The 27,977-nt window shown below is 31.0% G+C and overlaps 1 protein-coding gene across 4 annotated transcripts; it reads left to right on the forward strand.

Annotated features, from left to right (window-relative positions):
- The first annotated feature begins 197 nt into the window (after window positions 1-197).
- On the forward strand, window positions 198-27,956 carry LOC113519687 (protein UBASH3A homolog). 4 transcript variants are annotated; one of them, XM_031914318.2, is made up of 14 exons: window positions 198-536; window positions 1,609-1,849; window positions 2,272-2,467; window positions 9,487-9,576; window positions 13,805-13,977; window positions 17,534-17,672; window positions 18,649-18,741; window positions 21,223-21,402; window positions 22,146-22,213; window positions 23,018-23,178; window positions 24,188-24,354; window positions 25,004-25,139; window positions 25,765-25,874; window positions 26,421-27,956. In XM_031914318.2, the coding sequence occupies exons 1-14, from the start codon at window positions 388-390 to the stop codon at window positions 26,663-26,665; spliced, it is 2,148 nt and encodes a 715-aa protein (XP_031770178.2). In that variant the 5' UTR covers window positions 198-387; the 3' UTR covers window positions 26,666-27,956. The 4 variants fall into 4 exon arrangements, with proteins under 4 accessions (XP_031770178.2, XP_026760655.2, XP_031770179.2 ...); XM_031914319.2 differs by having other exon boundaries at window positions 200-536; window positions 21,235-21,402; XM_026904854.3 differs by lacking the exon at window positions 9,487-9,576 and having other exon boundaries at window positions 199-536.
- The last annotated feature ends 21 nt before the right edge of the window (window positions 27,957-27,977 follow it).

The raw sequence follows: 27,977 nt of genomic DNA on the forward strand, positions 1-27,977 counted from the left end.
TAGTAAGTGAAGCTATTAAAATTTGGAAAAATCCAAAAAGTTTTAATAGAGATTAAGAACAACTGACATAATCCGAAATCTATCTGTGGTTTTCGTAGTCTTTGGCCTTAAATACTTAAAAAATAGTCTTCTGTGGATAAGTCAACTGTCAATATCAACTATCAAACAAATTTGACATTTGATACGCAATAAAGTTGTTATTGTAATATTATTTAATTTATAAAATTGTTTATCTTTCTTTTCTGCGGTAATAAATTCAACACAACCAATTTAAGCATATAATGAAGCTTACTAAAATTATTGTGGTATTTACTATTAAATGAAAGTTTGCCTACAGATCAGGGAGTTAATACTGAAAAGGATTATGTTTATTAATTATACACTTTTATGAAGCGTGTTTGGTCTGGTTTACTTCATCAATTACCTAGGATGTCTAATCTTCCACCGCGTAAAGTTTGTTTGTCACATAAATCATCTAAACAAGATACGACCCCACTTCAAATTTTACTGCAAATGGGATTTCCAAAACACCGGGCGTGAGTTGTTGTTGTCATGTTTTCTAAATCAATAAGTAACTCTCAAATTTGTCTTTTATTAAATTATTATTAAAATGTTATGTTAATGTCTATAGGCGACGCTTACTACTTTCCATCAGGTGGGTTGTCAGCTCTGTTTGCCATTCTAAATTGCATAAAAAAGCAAATAACCCCATAATTATTACTTATTAAAAGACTTGTTAGATTCATACACTTTTAAAAAGCTCTTGTATGTAAGATTTTGTTACTGATACTAAAGGTATTTTTTTTACTCTGCTTATTATGTATCTACACATTTTATTAATAATGATGATAATAAATGACTAAATGTTATTTTTATATAAAAAAAAAAACTATTAGCTCCAATTTATTTGCATATTTGTCACATATTCATTAGATATAGACAACAAAAAACTCATTTATTTAATAAATACATTAAACAACTGTAAACAAAGTTTGATAAACATGAAAATATTAACAAATGATAGTTTAATAAACACATTAATATTTTAGTATTAAAATAATTTTGTAAATAACATTAATTAAATGGATACTCAATTGCTGGTGCTTGTACTGATATTAATCATGTTGCTGATGTTGCTTGCTTGTTTAATGTTTCTATTTGGTAAATGAAAAAATATATGAATGCCTTTAGATTTGATTTTTTTTTTTTTAATTTAGATTGAAGGTTTAAAAAGATATTATTTAATTCTTATTCCACCTTCCCCTTTCTGATATTGTATTATGAGAATGGATTAGCGACTACATCCATATATGGTAGACTACCTATGCTTGTATAAATATAATTTTGCAAACTCTTGCTTAAACCATACATTGTTCAATGTAGAATGGCTTTTCCCGAGATATGTTTCCTTTATTCTATAATTTTAGATCTTTCTAATGTAGTCTGAAAAGCACTTAGTGAAATAGCATAGTCAACCATTATGAGTAAAACATTTTCTTTTTGGTTGATCATATTTATGGACCATATTATCTCTGTGTTAGCTCAGGTTGGTGTGGTCACATGTTATACTTTAATAAAAAAAATTAGAACATTTTTTTATTAATACAGATTGAAAGCATTGGCGGCCACAGGCAATCGCAGTGTTCAGTTAGCATCTGACTGGCTGCTTACCCATGTAAATGATACATCAATTGATGTAGATGAGCCACGAGAGTATATATTCTATGCTAGCCCCACTGGACCCTTACTTTCACAATTACTAGATTTCTGGGAGAAATCAAAAACAAATATTGGCTGGAATGGAGCACACAATTATCCACCCCATATAACATTGGTGTCATTTTTTAAGGTTAGTCACTAAGAAAGTAACTAGTAAGAGTTATGGATTTATAAAAAATATACTGTCAGTTATAATATACCTATACTAAAATTTATATTTTTTCCTCATTTATTTTTAAAATATTGTTGTTTGTTTAAAGTATATCATAGCTTTATAATTTTTTGGAAATTATCCAATAAATGTAATAATCCTCTACCACAGATTTGCAAATAATTTACAATTAGCTATTTTATAGTCACCTTTTAATTTTCTGTATTAATTGAGCATGCAGAGTATAATTTTTTTATTTATATTAAATTAATGAATAATAAAGATAATAAAATAAAAATATTTAAATAATTTTACACAAAAGTAAGAAAAAAGAAAACAAATTGTTACAATATGTTAATTGTTTAGGGAATGTTTAATGGAAACAATCTTTATTATTTTAGGCTCCTGATGAGACATCCCTTCAACTAGCACGAGCAGTAAAGCAAGTTGTAGAAAATGTAGGAGATCCACCAAACAGCCCATTAAAATTGGAGCCTTATATATCCCAAAATTTCATGGGGCTCTTTGTATCTGAGGAGCATGCTGATTATTTGAAAAAAATTGCAGTGCAATATGTTAAACAGGTGTCATCAGCTTGTAAGTGATTTATTACTTCTTAGTGCTTTTGACATGCCAAACTTATTTCAAATATGTTGCAGAGGTCAAAATCAATAAAATGATTGTTTATGAATGATGTCTATTGAAAATACAAATTAGGTTTTGTTAATTGGTTTGTCAATCTATGATGAACTCTGCCTATCCCAAAGGAGCAAAGCTTTGAGTTTATAATTGATTGAGTTAAATCAGTTTGATTAACTGAGTTTGATTAAGTTAAATCAGTTTGATTAAATTGAATCAGTTTGATTATTTTAAATCAGTTTGATTAAATTTAATCAGTTTGATTATTTTAAATCAGTTTGATTAAATTGAATCAGTTTGATTATTTTAAATCAGTTTGATTATTTTAAATCGGTTTTAATTATTTTAAATCAGTTTGATTATTTTAAATCAGTTTGATTAAATCGAATCAGTTTGATTAAGTTGAATCAGTTTGATTAAGTTGAATCAGTTTGATTAATTTAAATCAGTTTGATTAATTTAAATCAGTTTGATTAATTTAAATCAGTTTGATTAAATTGAATCAGTTTGATTATTTTAAATCAGTTTGATTATTTTAAATCAGTTTGATTATTTTAAATCAGTTTGATTATTTTAAATCAGTTTGATTAAATTGAATCAGTTTGATTAAGTTGAATCAGTTTGATTAAGTTGAATCAGTTTGATTATTTTAAATCAGTCTGATTATTTTAAATCAGTTTGATTATTTATATCCATTTGATTGTTTTAAATCAGTTTCATTAAGTTAAATCAGTTTGATTATTTTAAATCAGTTTGATTATTTTAAATCGGTTTTAATTATTTTAAATCAGTTTGATTATTTTAAATCAGTTTGATTAAATCGAATCAGTTTGATTAAGTTGAATCAGTTTGATTAAGTTGAATCAGTTTGATTAATTTAAATCAGTTTGATTAATTTAAATCACTTTGATTAAATTGAATCAGTTTGATTATTTTAAATCAGTTTGATTATTTTAAATCAGTTTGATTATTTTAAATCAGTTTGATTAAATTGAATCAGTTTGATTAAGTTGAATCAGTTTGATTAAGTTGAATCAGTTTGATTATTTTAAATCAGTTTGATTATTTTAAATCAGTCTGATTATTTTAAATCAGTTTGATTATTTATATCCATTTGATTGTTTTAAATCAGTTTGATTAAGTTAAATCAGTTTGATTAAATTGAATCAGTTTGATTATTTTAAATCAGTTTGATTATTTTAAATCAGTTTGATTAAGTTGAATCAGTTTGACTAAGTTAAATCAGTTTGATTAAATTGAATCAGTTTGATTATTTTAAATCAGTTTGATTAAATTGAATCAGTTTGATTATTTTAAATCAGTTTGATTATTTTAAATCGGTTTGATTATTTTAAATCAGTTTGAATAAGTTAAATCAGTTTGATTAAATTGAATCAGTTTGATTATTTTAAATCAGTTTGATTATTTTAAATCAGTTTGATTAAATTGAATCAGTTTGATTAAGTTGAATCAGTTTGATTAAGTTGAATCAGTTTGATTATTTTAAATCAGTCTGATTATTTTAAATCAGTTTGATTATTTATATCCATTTGATTGTTTTAAATCAGTTTGATTAAGTTAAATCAGTTTGATTATTTTAAATCAGTTTGATTATTTTAAGTCAGTTTGATTAATTTAAATCAGTTTGATTAAGTTAAATCAGTTTGATTAAATTGAATCAGTTTGATTATTTTAAATCAGTTTGATTAAATTGAATCAGTTTGATTATTTTAAATCAGTTTGATTATTTTAAATCGGTTTGATTATTTTAAATCAGTTTGATTATTTTAAATCAGTTTGATTAAGTTAAATCAGTTTGATTATTTTAAATCAGATTGATTATTTTAAATCAGTTTGATTATTTTAAACCAGTTTGATTATTTTAAATCAGTTTGATTAAGTTAAATCAGTTTGATTATTTTAAATCAGTTTGATTATTTTAAATCAGTTTGATTAAATTGAATCAGTTTGATTATTTTAAATCAGATTGATTATTTTAAATCAGTTTGATTATTTTAAATCAGTTTGATTAATTTAAATCAGTTTGATTAATTTAAATCAGTTTGATTATTTATCCCGCACCCCCCGCGGTAGTCGGACGGTTTAAAATAGGCTCCGTATTTTAAATTCTTTTTTGTTGTGAAAATGTCGAAATTGTCAATATCCAATATGGAAGAAGTTGTGCAACGATGTTTACGACCTTTGAAGTTGAAAATGGACGAAATCTGCGACTCCCTGGATAAGCTACAGGCAAAAATATGTAGAATGGAAACAGTACAGAGTGCCATTACAGCAGCGGCTTCAGAGGGTATGATGGAACAAAAACCAACTGAAATGGAGGTATGTGAAAATTTAATAACGCATGCTCCATCTCCAACAACCAATCGAACCGAACGGCCTCACGTGATGACGCGAAAGCAGCGAGCAAAGACTCCTCTTACTGCACCACTGCCGCCCCCCAACCGCGCGCAGCCTCCTCCGTCGTCGGCGGACTCGACACTCATGCCTCCCACTACGAATATTCGACACACCTCTAGTGTGAATCATAGCGAGGAGAGAATATCGGCGCAGCGTTCACTGGACGGTGAAAACGCTGTACAAGACGGTAGGAGTACAAATGAATGGCACACTGTGCAACGGCGCCAGCGCCGTCGAAGACCTATAATTAGGGGTACTGGAGATTTGGACGCAGAGATATCCGCCATAGAAAAAACTAGACAAATACATTTATGGTCAATGCGTTCTAATACAACTGTTGAACAAATAAAAAATTATATGAATAAAAAAAATCCGTTGCAAGATTATAATGAATATAAAGTTGAAAAACTGGAACTGAAGCACAGAGACTACGCGTCATTTGTTGTCGCTGTACCGGAAAGCAAATTCAGCTTTTTTATGTCTCCAGAGAATTGGCCACCTAACACAGAATTTAATGAGTGGTTTCGTAGGCGAGAAAGTAAACGAAAGTCGTAAACAGGAACACAGAAAACAGTATGATAGTTCACGGAACACTTCGAGGTCAATATCTTTATACTACCAAAATGTCCGTGGTTTACGTACTAAGTTACACAATATTTCAGCAGCAATGGCGACAGCAATGGCAGACGTGTTCCTAATAACTGAAACTTGGCTAACTACAAGTATTAACGATTCGGAGGTTGTACCACCTGGTTATACAATTATACGAATGGACCGATCAGGTACGCGGCGAGGCGGCGGAGTGGCCGTCGCGGCCGCGCCACGGTACGCTCTACGTAAAATTGATATACCGTCACAGATTACAGATTCGGGATGTGAACTTGTTTGTGCGGGATTGTACCACAATAATAATATATTGATGGTAGTTCTCTGTGTTTATATTCCACCAAATACAAATGATGAAATGTATGAAATTGTTTTCAGTGTAATAGAAAGCGTATTGTTAAAATATGAAAAAATATTAATATGTGGCGATTTTAATTTAAATTCCGCAAATATTACTACGCGTAATGGATTTGAATATCTGTTGTCGTTCGGCGATCTCCAGCAAGTAAACTGTGTAACTAATAGTTCAGATGGAATGTTGGATTTGGTAATTGTGAGTGCGTCATTGGGTCATGTTTTGGTGCAGGAGGAGAAGGATTGGTTAGTGCCACCTGATATGTATCATCCGCCATTGGACATACAGGTAAGTAACATGTTTATTCGTAATAAGTGCACGGGATTAAATATTGATATTGATACCTGTACTAATTGGAACTTCAAAAAAGCAGATTTTTACAAGCTGTATCAATCATTTGAAAATACAAGCTGGGATGCCTTATACAAAATTTCTGAACCCGAGGCCGCTGTTTCCTTTTTTTATAATATTGTTAATGAGTGTATAAATAATTGCGTACCAATTAAAATGCGTTTTTCAGAGCCACCTCGGTATATATATCCTGTGTGGTACTCTGATCGTACTAAACGCAACATTAAACTGAAGGCGTATCACCATCGTCGCTTTAAAAAAAATGGTAGTGTAAATAATAGGCAAGAATTCATGAGGCTGAGAGCAATGGTGAAATTGAATATTAAGGAGGATTTTGAACGCTACAAAAACGATATGGAACGTAATGTAAAAAGAGATCCATCAACTTTTTGGCAATATGTGGCTTCTAAGCGTCAAATTAAAAAACCTAGGGAAATATTTTCTGGGGGAATGCTTGTACCTAAGAATGAAGAGGTGCGAGCATTTGCCGAATATTTTCATTCGGTCTATGCGAAAACACCTCCTAGTTTGGATGCGGAGAAAGCTATTGCAATGGCAGGGTCGGAGGGTGCACGCATACATATCGACACCGTTACTCTTGATGATGTGGAATTCGCATTCAGACGACTTAAGCCAAAACGCTCTGCGGGTCCGGATGGTATTCCTCCTTATGTAATAAGAGACTGTAGTTCTGTATTTAAAAAGCCTATTCACTATCTCATTAATTTGTGTCTTAAGGAGTGTGTCTATCCTGAAGTGTGGAAAATCTCACGCGTAGTTCCTATACCTAAGGGTAACTGCAAGTCAGAGGTAAGCGACTATAGACCGGTGGCTGTGTTGTCTGCCTTCGGAAAGTTATTTGAATCGGTTCTACACTATCGAATTAGTGGGCAGCTTGACGGGCGCCTTAATGAATCTCAGCATGGTTTTCGGCCAGGTCGTTCGACGGCTACTAATTTGTTGTCTTTTTGGACATATGTCACAGAGGCTGTGGATTCAGGCTGTCAGGTGGATGCAGCTTACTTTGATATTAAAAAGGCATTCGATAGTGTAGATAATGACATACTTCTCCAGAAATTTTCAGCTGTCGGATTTTCTCCCAAATTAATTAAATTTTTCTCCAGCTACCTTCGCAATCGAAGGCAGTATGTGCAGTTCATAGATAATTACTCAGACTCATATTACACATATTCCGGGGTAAGCCAGGGCAGTAATTTGGGTCCGTTGGAATTTTTAATTTTTGTGAATGATTTGCCGGAGGTAGTTGATACAGCCTGTTGTCTGTTGTTTGCGGATGACTTGAAGTTATTTCTTAAAATTACCAGTTCCTCAGACTGTGAGCTCCTTCAACGAGATGTTGCAAATATCCTTAATTGGAGTGAAAAAAATCACTTGATATTCAATAACAACAAATGCTCCATTATAACCTTTACTAGAAGTGTTAACAAGATTACCTATAATTATCAATTGGGTAGCTCATTGATAAGTAGGGTAAGTTCGTTGAGAGATCTGGGGGTTTTGACGTGTGAAGAGCTTACTTTTAGAACGCATATTGTCGAACTGTGTACTCAAGCATTCAGAACTCTCGGATTTGTATTGCGACAAGCGCAACAATTGGATTGCATACAAGCTATTAAATTGCTATATAATGCTTTTGTTCGTAGTAAATTAGAAAATAACGCAATTATTTGGAACCCACATGAGTCTAAATATGTACCAAAAACAGTATGGTTTCAAGGTGTCTTATCCCCATATATACCCGAGTATGTTTTTGTTAGGTATGGTGGGCTATAATACACTTGAAGTAAGACGAAAGCTAAATTTAATTGAATATGTGGTAAAATTAGTGCGGGGGGAAAAGTGTAACCAAACTGTACTGGAATCAATATCAATAGGAGCGCCCAGTAACTACGTGCGAGCACGTCGACGGCACTTATTCGATGTTCCATTACGAAGAACAGAGTTCGCTAAGCAGGCTCCCCTATCTCTTGCATTGAAACTACTCAATGATGTTTTGAGCCAGTATCCGCAATTGGATGTATTTGCCTCCAACTTGCTGGAGTTTCGTCGGGTGACCACAGAGTATTTGTGTTCAGACGTTTTTGTTTAAGTCTTTTTATATTATTCTTGTTGTATATATGTAATATTCCTTTTTTTATATGTTGTTGTATTCATGCTTTCCTGGGTGGGCGTATTGGGAGACTGTAAGGCTCACCCAGTGGATGTAATAAATAAATAAATAAATAAATAAATAATAAAATCTGGTTTATCTATAATTTAGTATTTTTTTTTATATATTTATATAAGATCATTATTTTTTTTCCATTTATTGTTCTTGGTACATTCATATGCAATGATAGAGACTCCTTATTATTGGTGACAATTTCTAAATGTTTATATCTTTAAATTTTAGATATGGTCACCAATTTAGAAATTGAGCTAAAATTGGTTTATAGGACTGGTACCTTACTTTGTAACATAATATTATTATTGCATGTGACTGTATATTGTGTAGTTTCTCATTTTTATATTAAACTAGCTTTTACCTGCGACTTCCGACCGCATAACCAGGATATGTTTACTGACAGGATTAAAAAATAGCCTATATTCTTCTCTATCCTATACAGTAAATATATATCATAATTGATTGGTTAAGCCATTTGTTATATATACCATAAACATGTGGCTTGAATATATATATATATATATATATATATATATATATATATATATATATATATATAAGCCACATGTTTATGACGTTAGAATTTTATTACAAATAGAAATGTCTAATCAATCTGTCAACTTAAATCAAAGATTCTCTTTTTAATATTATTTTTTAATAATTATTTTAAGAACAATAAAAAACATAAAAGAAAAAGAACAATTGCAGAAACTGTAATCAAATCACGATATTTATTATTTTTATAAGTAGACTTTATTGCACAATAAAGTCTAAATAAATAAATATTTTTGCGATTTTCTCATTTATTTTGGAGAATTTAAAAGATATTTTTTTTTATTTATTTGATAAAATGTGAAACTACATTTTTATTGGATATTAATTTTCATCATATGTGCATTATTCATACTAAATATACTGTTATTTAATATTTTTCTAGTTTCATAAATCCCTCAAATAAATTATTAATTATAATGTTATTGTAGTTATAGTTTACCCAATATAGTTTGCTTAGTGTACCTCAAAAATATATCTATAATATATATATTTATAACATTTATACAGTGGGGGTTATGGTGGATACTTATGAACACTTGGATGCCTTGGGAACATGTTTTCCTTGGTGCACGATGCCGCAAGAAAAACCTATTAAATGTAAGAGTAGTATATGTACATATACCTGCTTATTTAAATATCATGCTAATGCACATTTCTTTTTATCAGCTATGAGCTAGACAGATGGTATTATAGAAGATTATCTTGAGCATGAACTGTTTTGTGAAGGTAAATGCTTTTTAATATTATTTAATTTTTGTATATATTATGATAAAGTACTTATACAGGATTGTTTTGAACTCAGGTGTGTCCAATATACCTATATATTTTAGATCGGTCTATTGTTATCTCAGTTTTGGTGCATGTTGATTTGTATAGTACTTAACGAAATCAAAATTATGATACTATGGAATATGACAATCAAGTATAATCAAAATACGAACAAGCTAAGGTAAGAAGAAATTAAAAGAAAACTGAAGAGAGCCTTGTTAGCATCAATCAAAAACCTTTATTATGATACCAAATGGTTAAAGTGGCCCTGTTTAAGAAGTTCCTTTGTTGTTTGGTCATTCTCATTTTAGACTATTTAAATTAGACGTGTGAGATCATTTTTTCACATACTCGATATGAATTTTATTTTCATAGTATCATAATTTGTTACTAGTTGAAGTAAATCACTGACATCAGTGCCATTTAAATTTAATATTTCATAAGAATCTTAAACATTGCATGCATCGGACATTGACATCTAGACCTAAAAAATATGATTTAAAAAAATGATAGTTTTTTTTTCAACTTCAATTACGTATAAACTTACTGTTATATTTATAGTAATCCTGTATTTGTTGCTTAGATTTTAATATTTATAATAGCTTAGTTTTTCACTTTTTTTTTTTAATTTCTTTTAAATCACTGTTACATGGATATGCTACTGTTCTATTGTGTAAAAAATATTTATGGAATGATGTATATTCATTGAAAATTTTTGAACACACATGCCACATTTGAACACGCATTAAAATATTATTTTCCTTCATCGTTATGTTAATGCATTACATATATATAATGTATATAAGGAGTAAAATCGTAATTTATAGTATCCTTGTTCTACCAGTTTTAAGCCTCCCATACTTAATAGGTGATAATGAAATGGTAAGCCTGGCTTCGCTAACGGTATACGTTAGCGGGGCATCAGTGAGGGATGATAGGTGTGGATAAAAAGACAGGTCAGTTATAAATTCAGCACATCGTGATAAATTCATCTGGAATTAAACATGATGGTTTCCAGGGGGACCATGAGGAGGTCAACCTGACAGAATTAATTGCTAGTCCCCGTAACTAACAATATCTCCCCCCAGCTTCTTTTACGCGTCTAACTCTAACCAGTACAAATGCGGTTGGTATGGAAGTAAGTTGTTGTTTTTGGCCCATGTTTTTTGGGAAATAGAGAAAATTTCAGTTTCTTTAGTAGTATAGAAAGTACGCCCTTAAAAAGAAGCTAGGTAATGATTACGATTTTACTCTAATTCATGTAATTCAGTATTATTATAATTTGGTTTACTGAGTGATATTTACAGTTCAACACCTCCGAACACATTAGACAAGCAAGTGCGCCTTATCGATTGCCTTTCCTGTGATATCTATTGTTTTTATCATGTCTATAGGGACATTTATCATTTACCTATATCTGCCATAAGTGGGACATAAACTTGATTGCTATTCTCAGTATGTGATTAAAATATACATGTACATATACAGCATGTTAATTAACATAATCCATTCCTCAATATTAGAGTCAGTATTCATAATTTCTTCCTAAAAGAAATCTTTATATTACCAAAAAATAAATTACAACCTGTGTATGTATATATGTAGCGACCTATTCTGCTCTTTTAGACCACGCCAAAAAAATTTTTGTCAGTTTAATATTAAGATTCTATTTAGTACCTATTATACTTTGCTTGAGTACCTCTGTCCCATTCGTGTTTCTACCGTAAAGCAGTTGTGTTTGCATGGCTGTGTTTCGGTTTGAAGGGTAGAATATGGCGTGAATTTACAGGGTACAGAGGAATAACATCTGAGTCCCCAGGAATGGCAACGCATGGGGGGTATCATGGGTGAAACAGAATACTCTGTTATGTCCATGGTACTGCTCATGTCTAAAGGCGACGGTTACCACTTTCCATCAGGTGGGCCGTCAGCTTGTTTGCCATTATAAGTTGTATAAAAAAAAATAGTTCTCATCGATAAGAAAAAAAGTGATGTTTTACTTTTAGCTCGGAAAGCTTTTAGGATCGGAAAGACAGAAAGGATGAAGAAAGTAAAGTTCATTATTTCTATCTTTTCGTTCCTACCAAATGTATAATATTAAATTCTGTTTAAATGTTATTATCGTTTGGTGATTTCTTGCTTCCTACTATCTTTCAACTGTGAGATTCATCAGAATCTTTTTTCGAACAAAGTTGGTGACTGAGTTTAGTAAATACCCTAACTCACTGCAGTATCTATATATAATATTAATTAAAACACAATTAATTATATATAATTGTGTTGTAATTGTTTTTTAATATATTTTATAATAAAATATAAAATATTATAAAATATATTAAAAAACAATTATAACACAATTCTCCATTTATAACAAGGATTCTATTTCGTCTGTACCAGTTTAATGCGATATTTTAAATAATGAATTCACATCATTACATCAATCTTCTAACGTTCATCATTCGTTGATTATCCACCAGTTACATTTTAAAGTGTTTATTAATTGTTGTGTTAGTAATATAAATATATATAAGGTAAATCACGACTTTTATATGTATAATTGGTAATTTGTACGTATTGTAAACTAATGTGCATTCGTATTATAAACTGTCAATAAGCAACCGAGAGGGGCTATTGGTTTTTTTTAATTAATTAATGTTTACTAAACATCATTTGATAATTAAAAATCCCATGCAACGCAAGCATTTTAAGATTTTCTAAGTTACATTTTGTTATGATGTATCTACCGAGTAATTTTGTTGTTCAAAATATATTTACCTATCATTAATATTACGATAATTATATAAAAACAATACAACAATAAATTAAAGTTAATATAAAATTTCTTAAATACTAATACTAATTATAAATAATCTCCCAACGCACCACATCGAGGCAGCGTTGTTGTTCTAGTTGCAATAAATCGATTTATAATTTAAATTATTTATTAGTTGCGTTTATTTCTAAAAAAAATTTACATGTTTAGCTTTTATTCTTTGCTGTTCAGCAATTAAAAAGGAATTCGTCAATTGAAGTTAGTAGTAAATTTTTCAAACGACTAATAAGAACTTCTTATTTCTTCTTCTTCTTCTTAATTCAGTTATAGTTTTTATGTGTTACTTTCTAATTCTGTCAGTTGTAAACCAGTTTGGTTCTTTTTTATTTTTTGATGACTTAGGGTGAGCCGATAAACCATACTATCGATTGCTTCTTTTGATAACGATGCACCTAACGCCAAATTAGTTGCATTTTGCATAACATTTTAGCCCCCAGGAAAGGCAATGCATAAAGAGTAACATGGGCGACACAGTATACTCTGTTATGTCCATGGTATTATTCATATCTATAGGCGACGGTTACCACTTTCCATCAGGTGGGCCGTCAGCTTGTTTGCATAAAAAGAATTATCATCATCATCATCATTGCCTTGCCTTTTTCAACTTATTTGTCGGTGCACTGTCTTCTTCCATAAATCCTTGTCAACGGTCATTTTCGGGCTCTTTTCTCTCGTTTATGCATACCGTCTTTTATATAACATAAAAACACTTTTTATTTATACGAGTAATGTTATTTTATATATAACTATATATTTTTTATTATTACATTGCATTTATTATGAAACTAAACAACCTCACTTGATCTAAACTCGAAAACAATAGTTTTAAGGAATAGATTTTGTTAACATTGTGTATATTTCAGGTTTACTTTTTTGTGACATTAATGAAATGTAATATGAATTTAATTTAATCAAAAACCTCATCTATATATTCTCGCAACTGTGATTCCAATAATAAATATGTTTATGGTTAAGAATTCATAATTACTTTATAAAGAAATCAGCCAAGGAAATACAATTCTAATACTTATAGGAAAAATATTGAATCATTATGATATACCCATATTAAGAAAAAGTATAAAAAAATCAAATACCATTTGATTGATAGATATGTTTTTAATCTCTACTTCATTATAGTATTTTATTGTAGTATTTATGTTTATTTATAAATAAGTAACATTGAAAGAAAATATTATTTCTTATATATATTTTTTTTTCGAAAAGCAGCCATAAACCTGGAAGCGCATGTGAACTCGTTGCATATAACGTTAGCATATCATTTCGACGTGGCGGTATACGATGAGCTTAAATCACTTGTTGACGAGTTGCAACCGTTTGAACAATCGAGCTGGGAACTGAGACTGTACTCGAGGGATCCTCGTTTTGCTAATCACCAGGTATGTCACTTTTAGCTAGCTTCATGAAAATTTACGCTTATGTATGTAGATAGGGCGCCTTATTGAATACTAACTGGTCTGGCCATATATACTGTTAAATAAAAACTTTTCTTTTTTATTTAACTTTTTAATTATTTTGAATTTGGAACACGTTTATTATTTTAAAAACTTCTTTTGATTTCACGCGATGTTAAAGAAAATAGAATTGCAGTGATCGCCTTGCACAAAGTGGGTATGGGGTCGTCGGTCATATTCCAGACACTTCAAAAGCTTGGTATCAGTCGTTTGTTCGTATGTCGTACTATCAACAGATACAACAACGCTTCCTTTGTCGAAGATCAGAAAAGATCGGGGCGGCCTCGTGCTGTTAGAACTACAAAGGCTGTTAATGCTGTTAAATCCAGAATTCGTTGACACCCCATCAGGAAGCAAAAAATCTTATTGCGAGAAATGAAAATTCACGCTAGGACTCTGTTGCGTATTATAAAACAAGACCTGAAGCTTGGTGCTTATCGTCGATATACATGACATGCCTTGAATGAATCTTTACAATTAAAGAGAGTGGATCGATCAAAAGGCCTTCTGTCATGATACGCATGTGAAAGGCACAGAAATATCCTCTTTACCGATGAAAAAATTTATCTCACGATTGAAGAACACTACTAGCAATACTATAAGCAAAATGATAAAGTGTATGCTCACAGTTCTAAAGAAGCTGCTCAAGTGGTCGGAAAGATACATCATCCTGCGTCAGTGATGGTTTGATAGGGCGTGTCTTGTCAAGAAGTCAAAAAACTACATTTTTGTAAAAAAGGGGTGAGAACTTCAGCTAAAGTGTATCAAGATACAGTCTTGGATCGTGTTGTAAAACCTCTCAATACACTTTTTAAAAATATACCGTGGACTTTTCAGTAGGACTCTGCACCTGATCACAAGGCACGAACTACCTAATCCTGGCTTGACACCAACGTTCCGGACATTATAAGAGCTGTAGATTGGCCCTCATATAGCCCAGACCTCAATCCTTTAGACTTCAAATTATGGTCAGTTTTAGAGGATATGGCCTACTCTAAACGATACAGCGACATTGAGTCTCTTAAAAAATCTTTGGAGCAAGTAGTGGCGAAATTTTTCTTGGAAACAGTGCGTAAATTCATAGATTCATGGCTAGACAAATAAAAGGTCCTTATAAAAGCCAAAGGTGACCATTATGAATATAATTTTTTTTTTTTTATTTTTTACTGAGACTTTAATATGTAGGTATAAATTTTAGTAATATTACATCACTTCATAAAAAAATGCATTTTTATTTGTAACAGAACTTATGGCTGGACTAGGTATATAAGACGTAAACGCTTCTGCAGCTAGTAGTTATTTTGGAAATATATTTCATGTACAGAATTGACCTCTCTACAGATATTGTATAGATATAGATAGATAAGATCACAAATAAATCTCCGCAAGTCGCATACAAATTAATCAGCCGCGACCTCTGCGCACCATACTGTGGAACATCAGCAAAACAACAAAAGTGTTCAGTAATTTATAGTAAAGATCACGTATAAAAAGACCTACACGCGGGGACTACGTAAACCAGGCTTGTCTTTCACCCTTCTTTTTATTCAATAATAAGTTTGAAACTTTAACACCAAATCGATACTTTTACTTTACGATTCAATTTTGCTTCTCTTATAAAGTTTTTAACTTGACATAGATGAAACTCGGAATACAGAAACGTACGAGTATATAGACATTATTATCTATTATCACGCCGTTTAAAGCATAATACAAATTCGTTGTTTATTTTTTTACTATTGCCAACAAAAAGGAAAGATATTGTTGCGGCATTGATTTCACTATATTCTTCTTTCTTTGTTATTTATTTATGTCTTATAAAATAGATACAATGCTGCAATTTCGTCAGTGTGATCAACGTGATTAAGTATTTTTTGATGATTGCTTGAGTTAGATGCCAAGAGATAATAAATAAACGAATAATCTTATTATTATATTTATAATACATATTTGTTTAGTGAAAGAGGGCAAGTTGATTGTTACACTTATGTTCGCCATGGATTACTTCTTAGATTCACTGGATCTGTCAACGAATGCTCCACTTGAGATTACAGCGTTAAAAGTGTTTATTTTTTGGTGGATTTTTAAAAATATACTTTCCAAGAACCACAATCAAATACTTCAGTAAATAGAATCATGATAACTTAGAAATTTATATAGATATTGCAAAGTCCATATATTATTATAAGTTATCCATCACTGTCTACATTGAAATGATAAATGAAATGATAAACATCATTCAATCACAGTGTTCTTTGTTGTTTAGTAATTTTTTTTATTATATGCATGGTAATGTATAGGAAGCGCTTAACTACATATTAGATTTGTCAATTTTCTAATACCAAAAAATAAGTTGCATATAAATTTATCTTAAAAATACTTGGTTGCAAAATTTTTATATATATATATATAAACAACTACTGGCTAAACCCCCAAGGGATGGCTTATGTTCAGCAATGGACAGTTTTAGGCTGTTTTTTTTTTTCTGATATGCTGATGATGATATATAAACATCGAATTTAACTGCAACAATGTTCATATCGACAAGTAAACTTGCCTTAAAATGAAATTAAACCTACCACGCATCGACGTAACGAGATGTTACGTAAACATTATAATCTCATAAAATAATCATATATAAACATTATAAGTTGTATACAAGCCCTTCTAAATCGTCATTCTTTTATGATTGTACTACTGAATTCGGAATATTGTTATTTGCTAAGAACAAACTGCATAAAACCTAATAGATACTTTTTACAAGATAATTTTACATCGGTCGGGTATTGTGTTTGTATCGTTATGGTAATCAGTATGAAATAAATAAGCCAATTGTGTATACTAATAAATAATGTTAATAAATAATTAAATCAAGAAGTTAATCATGTAGAATATAGATGAACGCATAATTGGAAATTACTGTTGCTGTACTGGCATATTAGCAATTGATTTGTAATTAGCAAAATGACGTCGAGCTCCTATTTTCAGCGTTAGACTATAAATAGTTGATTGTTGATGAAGGTCATGAAAATGACGTCATCGCGGCAACATTTTTTCCACAGCCATAGAAAAAAAATGAAGAAATTAATTTTCTGTAAACGTAAACGTAGTATAGTACAATCCCTCCACTGATGTACAATATAGATGAAGTGACAACAAAAAATTGCTAGGTGAATGTAATCAGTTCAGGAACATGGCTTGTGTCAGGTTAGGTCAGCAGTAGACATTTGACGGCCGAAATGAATTTGATATCTTAAATAATTCTATACCTAGAAATAATTTATTTTAATAACGAAATATAAAACAAGATGCATTGTTATTAAGGTTCCCAGAAAAAAAATACAAAATAAATACAAAGGTTTTAAAGAGAGATCTGAGATGACTTAGTTATTTAAAAGCATTTAAAAAAAATAAAAATTCCAATCCGTAATATATTGTATTATTTACATAACTTACTACATATAGTTCTGTTATTTTATAGGTATATAAGGTCATGCAAGGTTATACTCCGAAAGCTAGCGATGAACTTGAACTAGTTCTAGGAGATTATATTTATATTGATGAAAAGGAGTTTGACAGTTCCTCCGACGGCTGGGTGCACGGCACGTCGTGGCTGACAGGTAAATGAGCTAAACTGTACGTTGAAAACAAACCTCCTTATCTTATCAATACTGTACTCAGTATGCAAGGTTCATTCAAACTATGAAGTGCTTACGTCTATTGAACTTGAAAATTGGAGGTTAGTATTGTTAATATGTGTGCAAAAGTCAGTACAGCGGTGAATTACATAAGTCTGTTGTCATTGTGAGGCTAATTTTAGAAATTCTTTTTGTACTGCAGAAGTAAGTATCTTTTTGTATGCATGGTAAAATTTTTAAAGGAAATAACGTCACTTTTTTAGTAAATAGCTGCTTATGATCTTGAACTTTTTCGCAGTTTCCGAATAAATAAACGACCTGGAACTTGTGTTACTGAGTATATAAATAGCTTAGCGTACCTATCTGTTCAAGTTTTTTTTTTTAATATTTAAACTCTCATTTACGTGTATTATTTTGTCTATGCACGTTCGTTTTCTTTTATTTTCTAAATGGTAGAGAGTATTATATGTACTTTATTGTATTTATAAATTACAAAGATTAGGGGTAAAAGTGGATGGGTTTTTATCTGGAAAAGTTCTGATGGTAGAAAAAGAATAATCAGAAAAATGTTCAATAATTATTTGATCTTGGATTCTGACTATTTTCATGTCACGTATTTTTCGCGTAGGCAGAGAAAATAGAGTTGAACTTCAATAAATAATAATTTGGGTAAAAAATTTATTAATGTTCTTATAGGTATTTTTATGTTTTAGGTTTGAATATGTTATGCAAACTATTAACTAAATATTATTTCTTATACACAGTATTATATTTACCTGTATGAGCACTCCAGTATTATAACCAATGTTTGTGTATTTATTATTATAATTAAACTACTCCTAATTCTATATTTACATGTAAACGTTTTTCAAACGAATTCTACGCCGCTGACTTAACTTTTCATTTCACCCGATACAACATTGAATTTTATTAAACATCGATTCCATTGTTGTTTTAGGTGTCAGCGGTTGCCTTCCAGCAGTGTACACCCGGCGTACGGCTGAGTCGGACGCTTGGACTCTACATAGGGCCATTTCGCTTGGAAACAACAGTGAGTTTGAAACTTATTGCTATTAATTCAACTTTTAAACATTTACTGTACCAAAACATTTAATATTCAAAATAATTATCATAGCCGATGATTCTAATGATTATTAAACTATTTAATAGAAACGCGTTAGTAGACGCTCTTTTTTTTAAGTTGTAAAAAATGCTTTGTTGAACAGGACTCGTATTTTTTGTACACAGTTATATTACAAATTTTCAAAGTAAATTAAGTTCTACTCTTTCTACAAAACTTGTAAATGATTCGTGTAATATGTAATTATTTGATGGATGTTAAGTTTTCATTATATTAATAAGTAGTGTGTTTATTATGTAAATTGACTGCACGCAAATATTAAATACATTATTAACAAGTTAAAACGAAAAAGAACACTTGCATTGCATCGCGATATCGAGAGTCTATTTTTAGAGGGAGATTATTTTTTTGTTTTTAGTTTTCGAAATATTAAATAATATTCTTATAAGTAATTTTTTATTTACATTATGACTGATTTTGATCAGTTTTTTATTTGACACAAATAAAACATGTTTTTTTATCTGTTATATTTTGTTGCATTGTTGTGACCTAAAACAGAAACAAAAAGAACAGAACTTGTTCTCTTGCCTTCGTGCAAGGTAATATGCAGCAAGGATAAATACTAATTAAATAATACTAAAGCGATTAACATGCGGCGCGGTGCAGTGGTACACCGTAATTTGCAAAATCGGCTGGCAGACAGGGTGTCTATTTGGTGCAAGTGTATTGTACCCATTGGTTCATCTGGTTTATTGAATGTTGAAAACATTTAAATGTAATGTGGTTGATTAAGTGTGTATATGTAAATACTACAAGAATGCCACTTATATACCTATTAAAAAAAATATATCCCTACCATATCTTTAAATTACATAAAAGTGTCATTATGAAAAGAAAGCTTTCCAACTATTGTTTTCTATAATTTGGTTATTCACAATAAGACGCGAGGCGCAGTGCCTCGATATTTTATATACTAGTCGACAGGGTCCGATTGAGGTATTTTATCGCTTTGGAAAGAAATACTATTTGTCGCCCTTTAGAATTTAGTTTGACCGTCCCTATGTATTTCTCTAACTGGCAATCCCTATATCGTATCCTGCTAGGAACAATATAGCACTGCGTCGTGTTGTTTCCAAAGATTGTGGATTGCATACAAAATTGTACAACTTAAGCCACGATTCAACCGCGATCTGCTACAGTGTGCCGCAATGAAATGCTATTTCTAAAGTTTATACCACTGTACATAAATTGCAGATTCATGTTATTGCTGATAAAAAATCAGGCTTACCGTCAAGGTCATGATACATGACGTGCCTAGTACAATGCTCTCTTTATGATTATAACGTAACGTAACTAAACAGAAAGATATAAAATTGTTAATTCTGTATCTTCGAACCAGATTATACAGGTCGAAGACAAAGAAATAAAGAGGATGTTTTAAGAATATATAGTGTCCATACCCAGTCAATACACACCTGAAATAAAAAAACATTAAAACAAAATATATATTGAACTGCAATATATATTCGAATTTAAAACGTTTGTAGCGGAGGTCTATAATGCAAGGCCCTAGTCTATAGCCTATGTAGTCTATGCTTAATTGCGGCGCTGAAATTTACAGTTGAACATTTTGCAACACAAAATCGATCATAATGGAGCGTTAATATTAGACGAATATATAATTTCCTTATAGATTAGGTATAATAGTGTACATAATACCTATGTTACATACAGATAATAATATTACAGCGAAATAAAAAAAAATATTTTCAATGTCGAGTTTTACTTTATAACTATTTTTGAATAGATGGTTTGATAATATAAAGATATATTATATATATTTAAGATACTGTACAATTACTGAATCTCATATGAATATTTTTTATCTCTTTGTATTAATAGAGATGAAACCAGTAAGTTATAACAATAATGTATCGTTGTATCGCGTCGAGTTATAAAAATGACACATTTGAATTGCGTGCGATCATCCTTCCGGTTCAAGGACGCCGCTAGTCAATCAGAGCGCTTCTTTTAATTCGCCATCTGCGCCACCGATGCTACCCGCGTTCGGCTCTCTGATTGGACGGCGCAAGTTTTTTTTTTTTTGCCGCGAAGAGTATCGGACTATAAGATCGCTTAGGGAAGCGTAGTTTAATATAATACAGCCACCCTAAAGAAGTGGGAAACAAATACATCGAAGGGTTCGTTATCGCTAACAAATCCATGCATTGGAATGAGACATAAGACAATGCTGTCTCGTTAAGTGAAAGTGTAGGACCTGTTCCTTTTGTTAATCCTGTTTCTATTTCATCGTCAGTAAAAACACGATACGTTGATACGATACTTGACCGTGTATAATTATCACCATTTTCTGTCCATTTATATCCAATTAACGTCCACTTATATACATTACAATGCATGTTTACAAATATTTATATTTACTTATAATAGTCTGTTTTACAGGCACAGATAATAAATCAGAATCGGACTCAAACTTAGAAATGGCGAGGAGTTACCCACATGAAGACGCTTCACAACTCGGTTTCGAAAAGTCGGAAGAGAGCTATACCGAATGGGCCAAGTTTTGGGAAGCACAAGTAGCCCAAACATCTCCCGACGTATTGACTTCAAGTAAGTAATTTTCTTTTAAACAAATAAATATAAATCGCTAAATGTGTTTCTAAGTGCAAAATTGTAGAACGTTAAATCGGTTTTTTTTTTCAAATATGCGTTGAAGTCTGAGATAAGTTCTTATGAAGAGAAAAATTGGAAAAAATATCATAAAGAAAAACGTTTCAGGCAATTTAACAAAATAACGTTTGCCGGGTCCACTGGTTTACAATATTGTAATACGTATTAGTGTATAATGTATTGAAAAGTATTTACAAATAGATTTATCAAGATAATATATTTTTTTTATTCAATACAAATTATTATGGATAATAAATACACTTAATCGACTAATATTATAAATGCAAAATTTTGTAAACAAAGATATTTGACATTTAAATATATATGTTACTCGAATTCCATTTAAGTAAGATGGGACAGAGATAAATAAATTTTGTATTAATTACACAATATTTCATTGTACTTATTTTTTTTTTTCTTTTTGTTATTAATTATAGTTTTTCTTGTCTGCGGTCGACTAGTAGATAACGCCATATGGTGTTACGTTCATCATTTACGCTATATACGTGTATTAAGATTTAATAAATAAATATTATCCTAGATTAATTATAGGATATTATTATTTTAATTGACACAGACAAAGTTATCGATTACAGCTAGTTTTATATAAATTCTGAAATACGTGTGAGTGAGATGAGAACGAGTAAAGAATATTTGTGTTCATATCATCATTATACCTCCAGCTGCCGATGATCACAAGACCAGCAGTTCTTCAAGAAACGGAGACGCCGAATCCAAATTATGCAGTAAAGTATGTTATCTTATATACATATATCATCATATATTTGTATAAATAACAATTAATGTAATACTAAATGGTAATTTAAAATATTTTTATCTGTAGGGTAAAGAAACGAGGACATTCACTAATGTTTTATTTATTCAATTTTATTGACAAAATGAAAATAGAATACAGAAGATGGATTTAATGTCAATAGTATTACATAGGTCCTCAGATGTTCCAATTAAGTCGATTACCACTTTCAATCATTTGGCAACTTATTTTTATTTATATAATGATTAATAGTTTTTTAATTAATCAAGATATACTAATTTGGCATATAATATAGGTACGAATTGACCTATCCGGTGTAGAGGTTGCGGGTTCGTTTTTTATTAATTTGTATTTATTAATTTCAAACAACTTAGTCTATTTTTACTGCGTATATATAAAACCTATATTAGTATTTAATCACTGATTATTTAATAATTAATAATAATATCAATACTCGCATTAAATTAAGTTATTTATATTATTTTTTGGAAGTTTGTTTATAAAAAAAAAACTGTAAGTGAATAAATTGTCCTGAAGGGGCCGGGTGGGCTGTGCCAGCGTCAGATTCGGCTGGTGCCCACCCCAGTATGCGAGAGAAGCTTTATAAAAACATGTCTAAAATTACATATATGCGTTTAATAATGTGCCAGGCTTCTCCTGAAAAATAATCTTAAATACGCCAATGTTTTTATGCTCAGCTTAGTTTGGGATTAGATGGTGCTGTATGATATGCCTAGTTGTTCACTATTTTTTATTTATTATTATATTTTTTTTGTACAGAATGCAACAAATGGGCAAAATACGGATCGACGCTGGTATTTTGCAATGCGACACGGCGAGCGGGTAGACCTTACATACGGGCAGTGGGTACCATATTGTTTTGACGAAAATGGCACCTATGTTAGGAAGGACTTGAATATGCCCCTGAGCCTTCCTGAACGGTGAGTGTATGATTCATACCAACCAACAAAATTCGTACGGATTAACTTTAATATAAATGAAAGGAATACATAAAAACCTATTATATTTTAAATAAATTTTTCGTCATTCTGAATGGATATTTCGGCAACTTAAATTACGTACCCGATACTCTACCCAAATACTCATTGTATATTAAATTTTTTGATGTATCCAATAAATTATGTACAATAAAGATTTTACAATACAATATAATACAATACCCATACCAAAAGACTCAATAGTCATGGTGTAAATAGCACAAATAATTTTTATATAGGTTTTTAAATTGTGATATTAATCGGCCATAATTTTTTTTACTCGGGCTATAGCCAAAAAAATAAATACCGCAATAATTCTGTCGTTGGTGCAAAAGATAGATAGATATATAATTTATTTGCGTCACTTACAGCACACAAATAACATTAGCTACTGGTACATATGTAAAGAAATAAAACAAAATATATAAAAAAAAAAAACAAAAAGAAAGTACATAAAAGAGGTTACACAATTTTAAAAAACATTTTTGAAAAAACTAACTTATCCTATTGAAAACAATTTTAGCTTTGTACCAACGTAGACAATAGGTATATCATTTGCGCTAGCCTTAAATACCTACTAATGATATATGTAATTAATATATATAAATAAACATGGATCATTAAATCGGTTACTAAGCGCAAAAGTCGAGAACGGTTGCACCAATTCGGATATTTTTTTTTAACGACACTATTAGTCCGAGGAAGGTTTTTATAAAGAAAAAAATTGAAAAAATTATCCGTAAAACAACAACATTACTTTTTTTTTCTATACAAATTGTTTTTAACTGCCAATTCAAGCATTTCAATAAAACTGACGTCACTTTTGATAGAACGACGTCTTTAGTTAATAATAAATGTTCTTAACTGGTAGAGAACGCCTGTAAGTGTTATGTTCGATATATGTACCTCAGTGTATAAATGTATATGAAGGTAAATAAATAAATAATTTCAGAGCCGGCGGAAAAGATTCGTACGCTAAAGACACGCCACTGACGCGTGTAGGACGCTTGCAAGCTCAGCTTGTGGGTGAGGGGCTGCGGCTGGCGGGCATCTCACTAAGATACGTGTACGCCTCCGCTGCGCTTCGCTGCGTGGAGACTGCACAGGAGCTTCTCAGAGGTGAGTCTGGATTTTTTACCACTGGAAATTGCAAACAAGCATACGCCACACCTTATGATAAACAGTAACTGTTACCTATAGATGTAGATAGCACCTCTGCCCATGGTCACATAATATACTTATAGACGTATTGTATAGGTGTAAGTATATATTATGTATAAAATAATAATATTAGGTAAAGGCATTTAAATTGTAAATTAGGTATAGATAAATGTGTAATTACTGTTTTATTTTAATTATAAAAGATAAAGAAAAATAGATATCGAGGTAAGGGTTACTGTAAGACATTTATTGCATTAAAATATCGTACAGAGGATAACTTTTAAATTCGGAATTACAGAAGGACAGGAAATACTTAACAGATCGAGGTCTTGCATACCTTTAGACCATGCTCACACCGAGTAGAGTTTTCTAAATCCTCAAATGATCAAAGGATTCAAATCACATTAAAAAAAAATAATAAATTTATTACAAAATTTAATATTTATTTAATTAATTCGGGCTGGTGTTTGGTCTCGGCATTTGATTAGGATAAGATTTTCAAACCGCAGTCCATCCTTCCATCATCTTAACTATCACCGATTTTGAAGAATTTAATAGAGCCAACACTATCAGCTGATCATGTAGTTTAAATAATAAACTATTTCAGGTTTACAAGACCCAACGGTCAAAATTAGGGTGGAGCCAGGTCTTTTTGAATATAAAGTGTGGCATAGCGCAAAGGGCCTAGCGCCCTTCATGACACCTCTTGAACTCCACAAAGCAGGATTTAGTATTGATCTCAAGTAAGTTTCGCAATTTTTTTTACTCTATGATTACTTTTTGTCATAATAAATCTTCATAACTCAATTACACAGAGTAGTCCAAACCAACTGCGCCTACGACATCGTTTTCATGGCGAGTTATGTTGATTTATCACGTTAAACATAAGTATAATTTTCTCTTTTTTAAATACTATGTGTATACCAAGATGATTAGTTAAGTTAAACTGTTAAAGCAAACATGTAATAAACAAAGAATTGAAAACTCGAGAGAGGTAAGAAATAGCTGTACTATATAGAGTAGAATATTTACTATTCAACAACAATTTCCAGAAAGAGATCGCTATTAGCGCGCTATAAAGCCGCCCATTGTTGTTTTAGTGTGATAATTTCTTGTAATTGTATTTATAATAAGTTTACTATTGTAATCTTTTAGAGGAAACAATAAAGGGTATCTATCTATCTATATAATATTATAAATAAGAAAGTGAGCTTGTTACCACTTAGTGCTTTAATGATTTAACCAATTACTATGAAAGGTAATATACAGATATTATACGGGATGGAGATGGCTACTTGTTATACCGGTCATGTGGACGAGGTCGCGGGTGAAAGCTAGTATTTTAATAAAATACCAATCTTGTTACAGTTACAAGCCGTATGTAGATCTAGATGTAGATACGCCGGAGACTATAGAAGAATTTTACGACAGGCATGAGAAAGTTATTCACTCGGTAGTCAAAGACACAGACGCTGATGGTAAGTGTATTTCAACGTTGATAGTAAATTAGAACTAAATAAATTAATGATTGCTGAATTTCTTTCACTGACATGAAACATATTTGAATTTATATTAGTATAGCCCATCAATTATTAACATTTCTGTACTTCCTACGGAGTGAAAAATGTACACGGTTCACACTAGGAGCGTATTTTTTTTATAATGGATGGAATGTAAATGGAATATTTGAGACTTACTTACGCTAACGGTATACGCTAGCGGAGCACCAGTGAAAAATAAAACATGTTAGTTTGCTCATAGTGTATAAAGTGTATTTTACTAGCAATGGGGCCACTCACCTTCATAGAGATTTAAAAGCGTAATTGTTGAGTTTCCTGCGGGCTCTTCTCAATAGATAACAACCTTCCGAACCCTGCAGTAGATTAAAAAAAAATTAAAATGCTAGTAAACAAGTCTATTTGAATTTGCCAACAATCCCTTCTGGCATTACTATTGATATACTATTTATTGCACTCTAAGGAAGTCACAGACATAAAGTGTAAGTTTAATAAATTTGTTCGCAGTTGGCAACGTTATGTTCGTAGGCCACGCTGTTATGTTAGACATAATGGTGTTTGCTTTGAAGCGGCTGGAACAAAATAAGTCCGAGTATGTTCCCTACCAACTGAGCAAACACCTACTCCGGGTTCCATACTGCGCCCTCGGAGCCGTAAAGAATAAACCCTGGGAGGTAGTATGCCCTCCATGTCCACCGTCGATAAACTCCAGTTCAGGCAGATATGACTGGAGATTATTATTGGATGTATAAAATAAATTGTCTAATATAAATGTAATATAGCAAGAAATCGTGGATAAAAATAGAATTAGAAAAAAATAGAGGCGCCATTAACGTTCTTGCGTATCTATAAGTTATTGTAATAATTTAAACACCATGTGTATGCGCATAGCCCGTGACCGAATCATTGTCATAGTTTCTCGAACATTTTTTTTTTCAAATTATCCAATATATAATATCGGTTAATGTTGAATATATGTTATGAAATCGCTTTGATCATTATTATTATATTTGTGATATTTAATTTTACACTGATTGAGTTATTACTGCAAATCATACGTTTAGGTAGGTAATTATACATTATAAAAGAAAATTATAAAATAGCATCCTAGAATTTTAAATTTATCTAAACCAGGTGACGAACTTGTTTTTTTCTAAACGTGGTGTCATTATATCTTTTAAATTTTGAGATATTGTATTTGAATGCTAGTATTGGCTAACATGTGAAAAATTAGTTTATTTTTTAGTTTGTAAACTTAGATTTATTTAAAAATTACTTTTATCCAACTGATGTTTAACCTAGCTGTATCTCACGGTTTTGTCCGACTGAATGCAAATAAATAATATCTTTGTATCAAATTTTATTTAAATCCTTCGAGTCATTCATTTTTACGAATGTTTAAAATTTTAGTGAGTGAAAAATTTTGAGATTTTTATATTTATTACTTAATTCAGCAATTTGAATGAAATTTTTAATGTGTGATAATGAAATGGTGACCCTGCCTGCGCTATCGGTATATGCTAACAGGACACCAGTGTGTAATGATAGGTGACGATAAAAGCAGGTCACGATGGTTTCCAGGGGGAACCGTGTGGAGGTCGACCTGATATCTATTACTAGCAATAGGGCTGTTAGACCTCATTACTAACATTCCTTTCACCCCCAATTTGGTATATAGATAAACTACAATTATCTTGAATAACCAAAATTATTAATGTCCTAACACGCGGTTACAGTTGCGAATTATGGGTAGTGAAAGACAAAGAGGACAAAAGCCATTCCCGCTGTATCTACGGCTGACAATATTTTTAACAAATGTGCTTTATATTCAGAAAATCAATTTAATAAAAACTATTAATATTTTAAAACTGCTTTAATTGCTGCAGTTTTGCTGTGATTTATGTTCCTTTTAAAAAGCCTTAAAAATATAAAATATATACAAATAAAAATAATATTCTATAGGTATTTAATTAACTCGAATATTATAAAAATATATAATAATTATCAATAAGATATGAAATTGTTTATTTACATTTTTAAGTACCTTGAAGAAAAATATTTCAA

The sequence above is a fragment of the Galleria mellonella genome, unplaced genomic scaffold (genome assembly GCF_026898425.1).
Source record: "Galleria mellonella isolate WM207_F2 unplaced genomic scaffold, CSIRO_AGI_GalMel_v1 utg65, whole genome shotgun sequence".
Taxonomy (NCBI): domain Eukaryota; kingdom Metazoa; phylum Arthropoda; class Insecta; order Lepidoptera; family Pyralidae; genus Galleria; species Galleria mellonella.

Excerpts from the sequence above, each read along its gene's own strand:
- LOC113519687 (XM_031914318.2), top strand. The coding sequence starts at position 388 with ATGAAGCGTGTTTGGTCTGGTTTACTTCATCAATTACCTAGGATGTCT. Across the intron at positions 537-1,608 it reads GGATTTCCAAAACACCGGGC|ATTGAAAGCATTGGCGGCCA; the intron begins GTGAGTTGTTGT and ends TTATTAATACAG. Across the intron at positions 25,875-26,420 it reads CAAAGACACAGACGCTGATG|TTGGCAACGTTATGTTCGTA; the intron begins GTAAGTGTATTT and ends ATTTGTTCGCAG.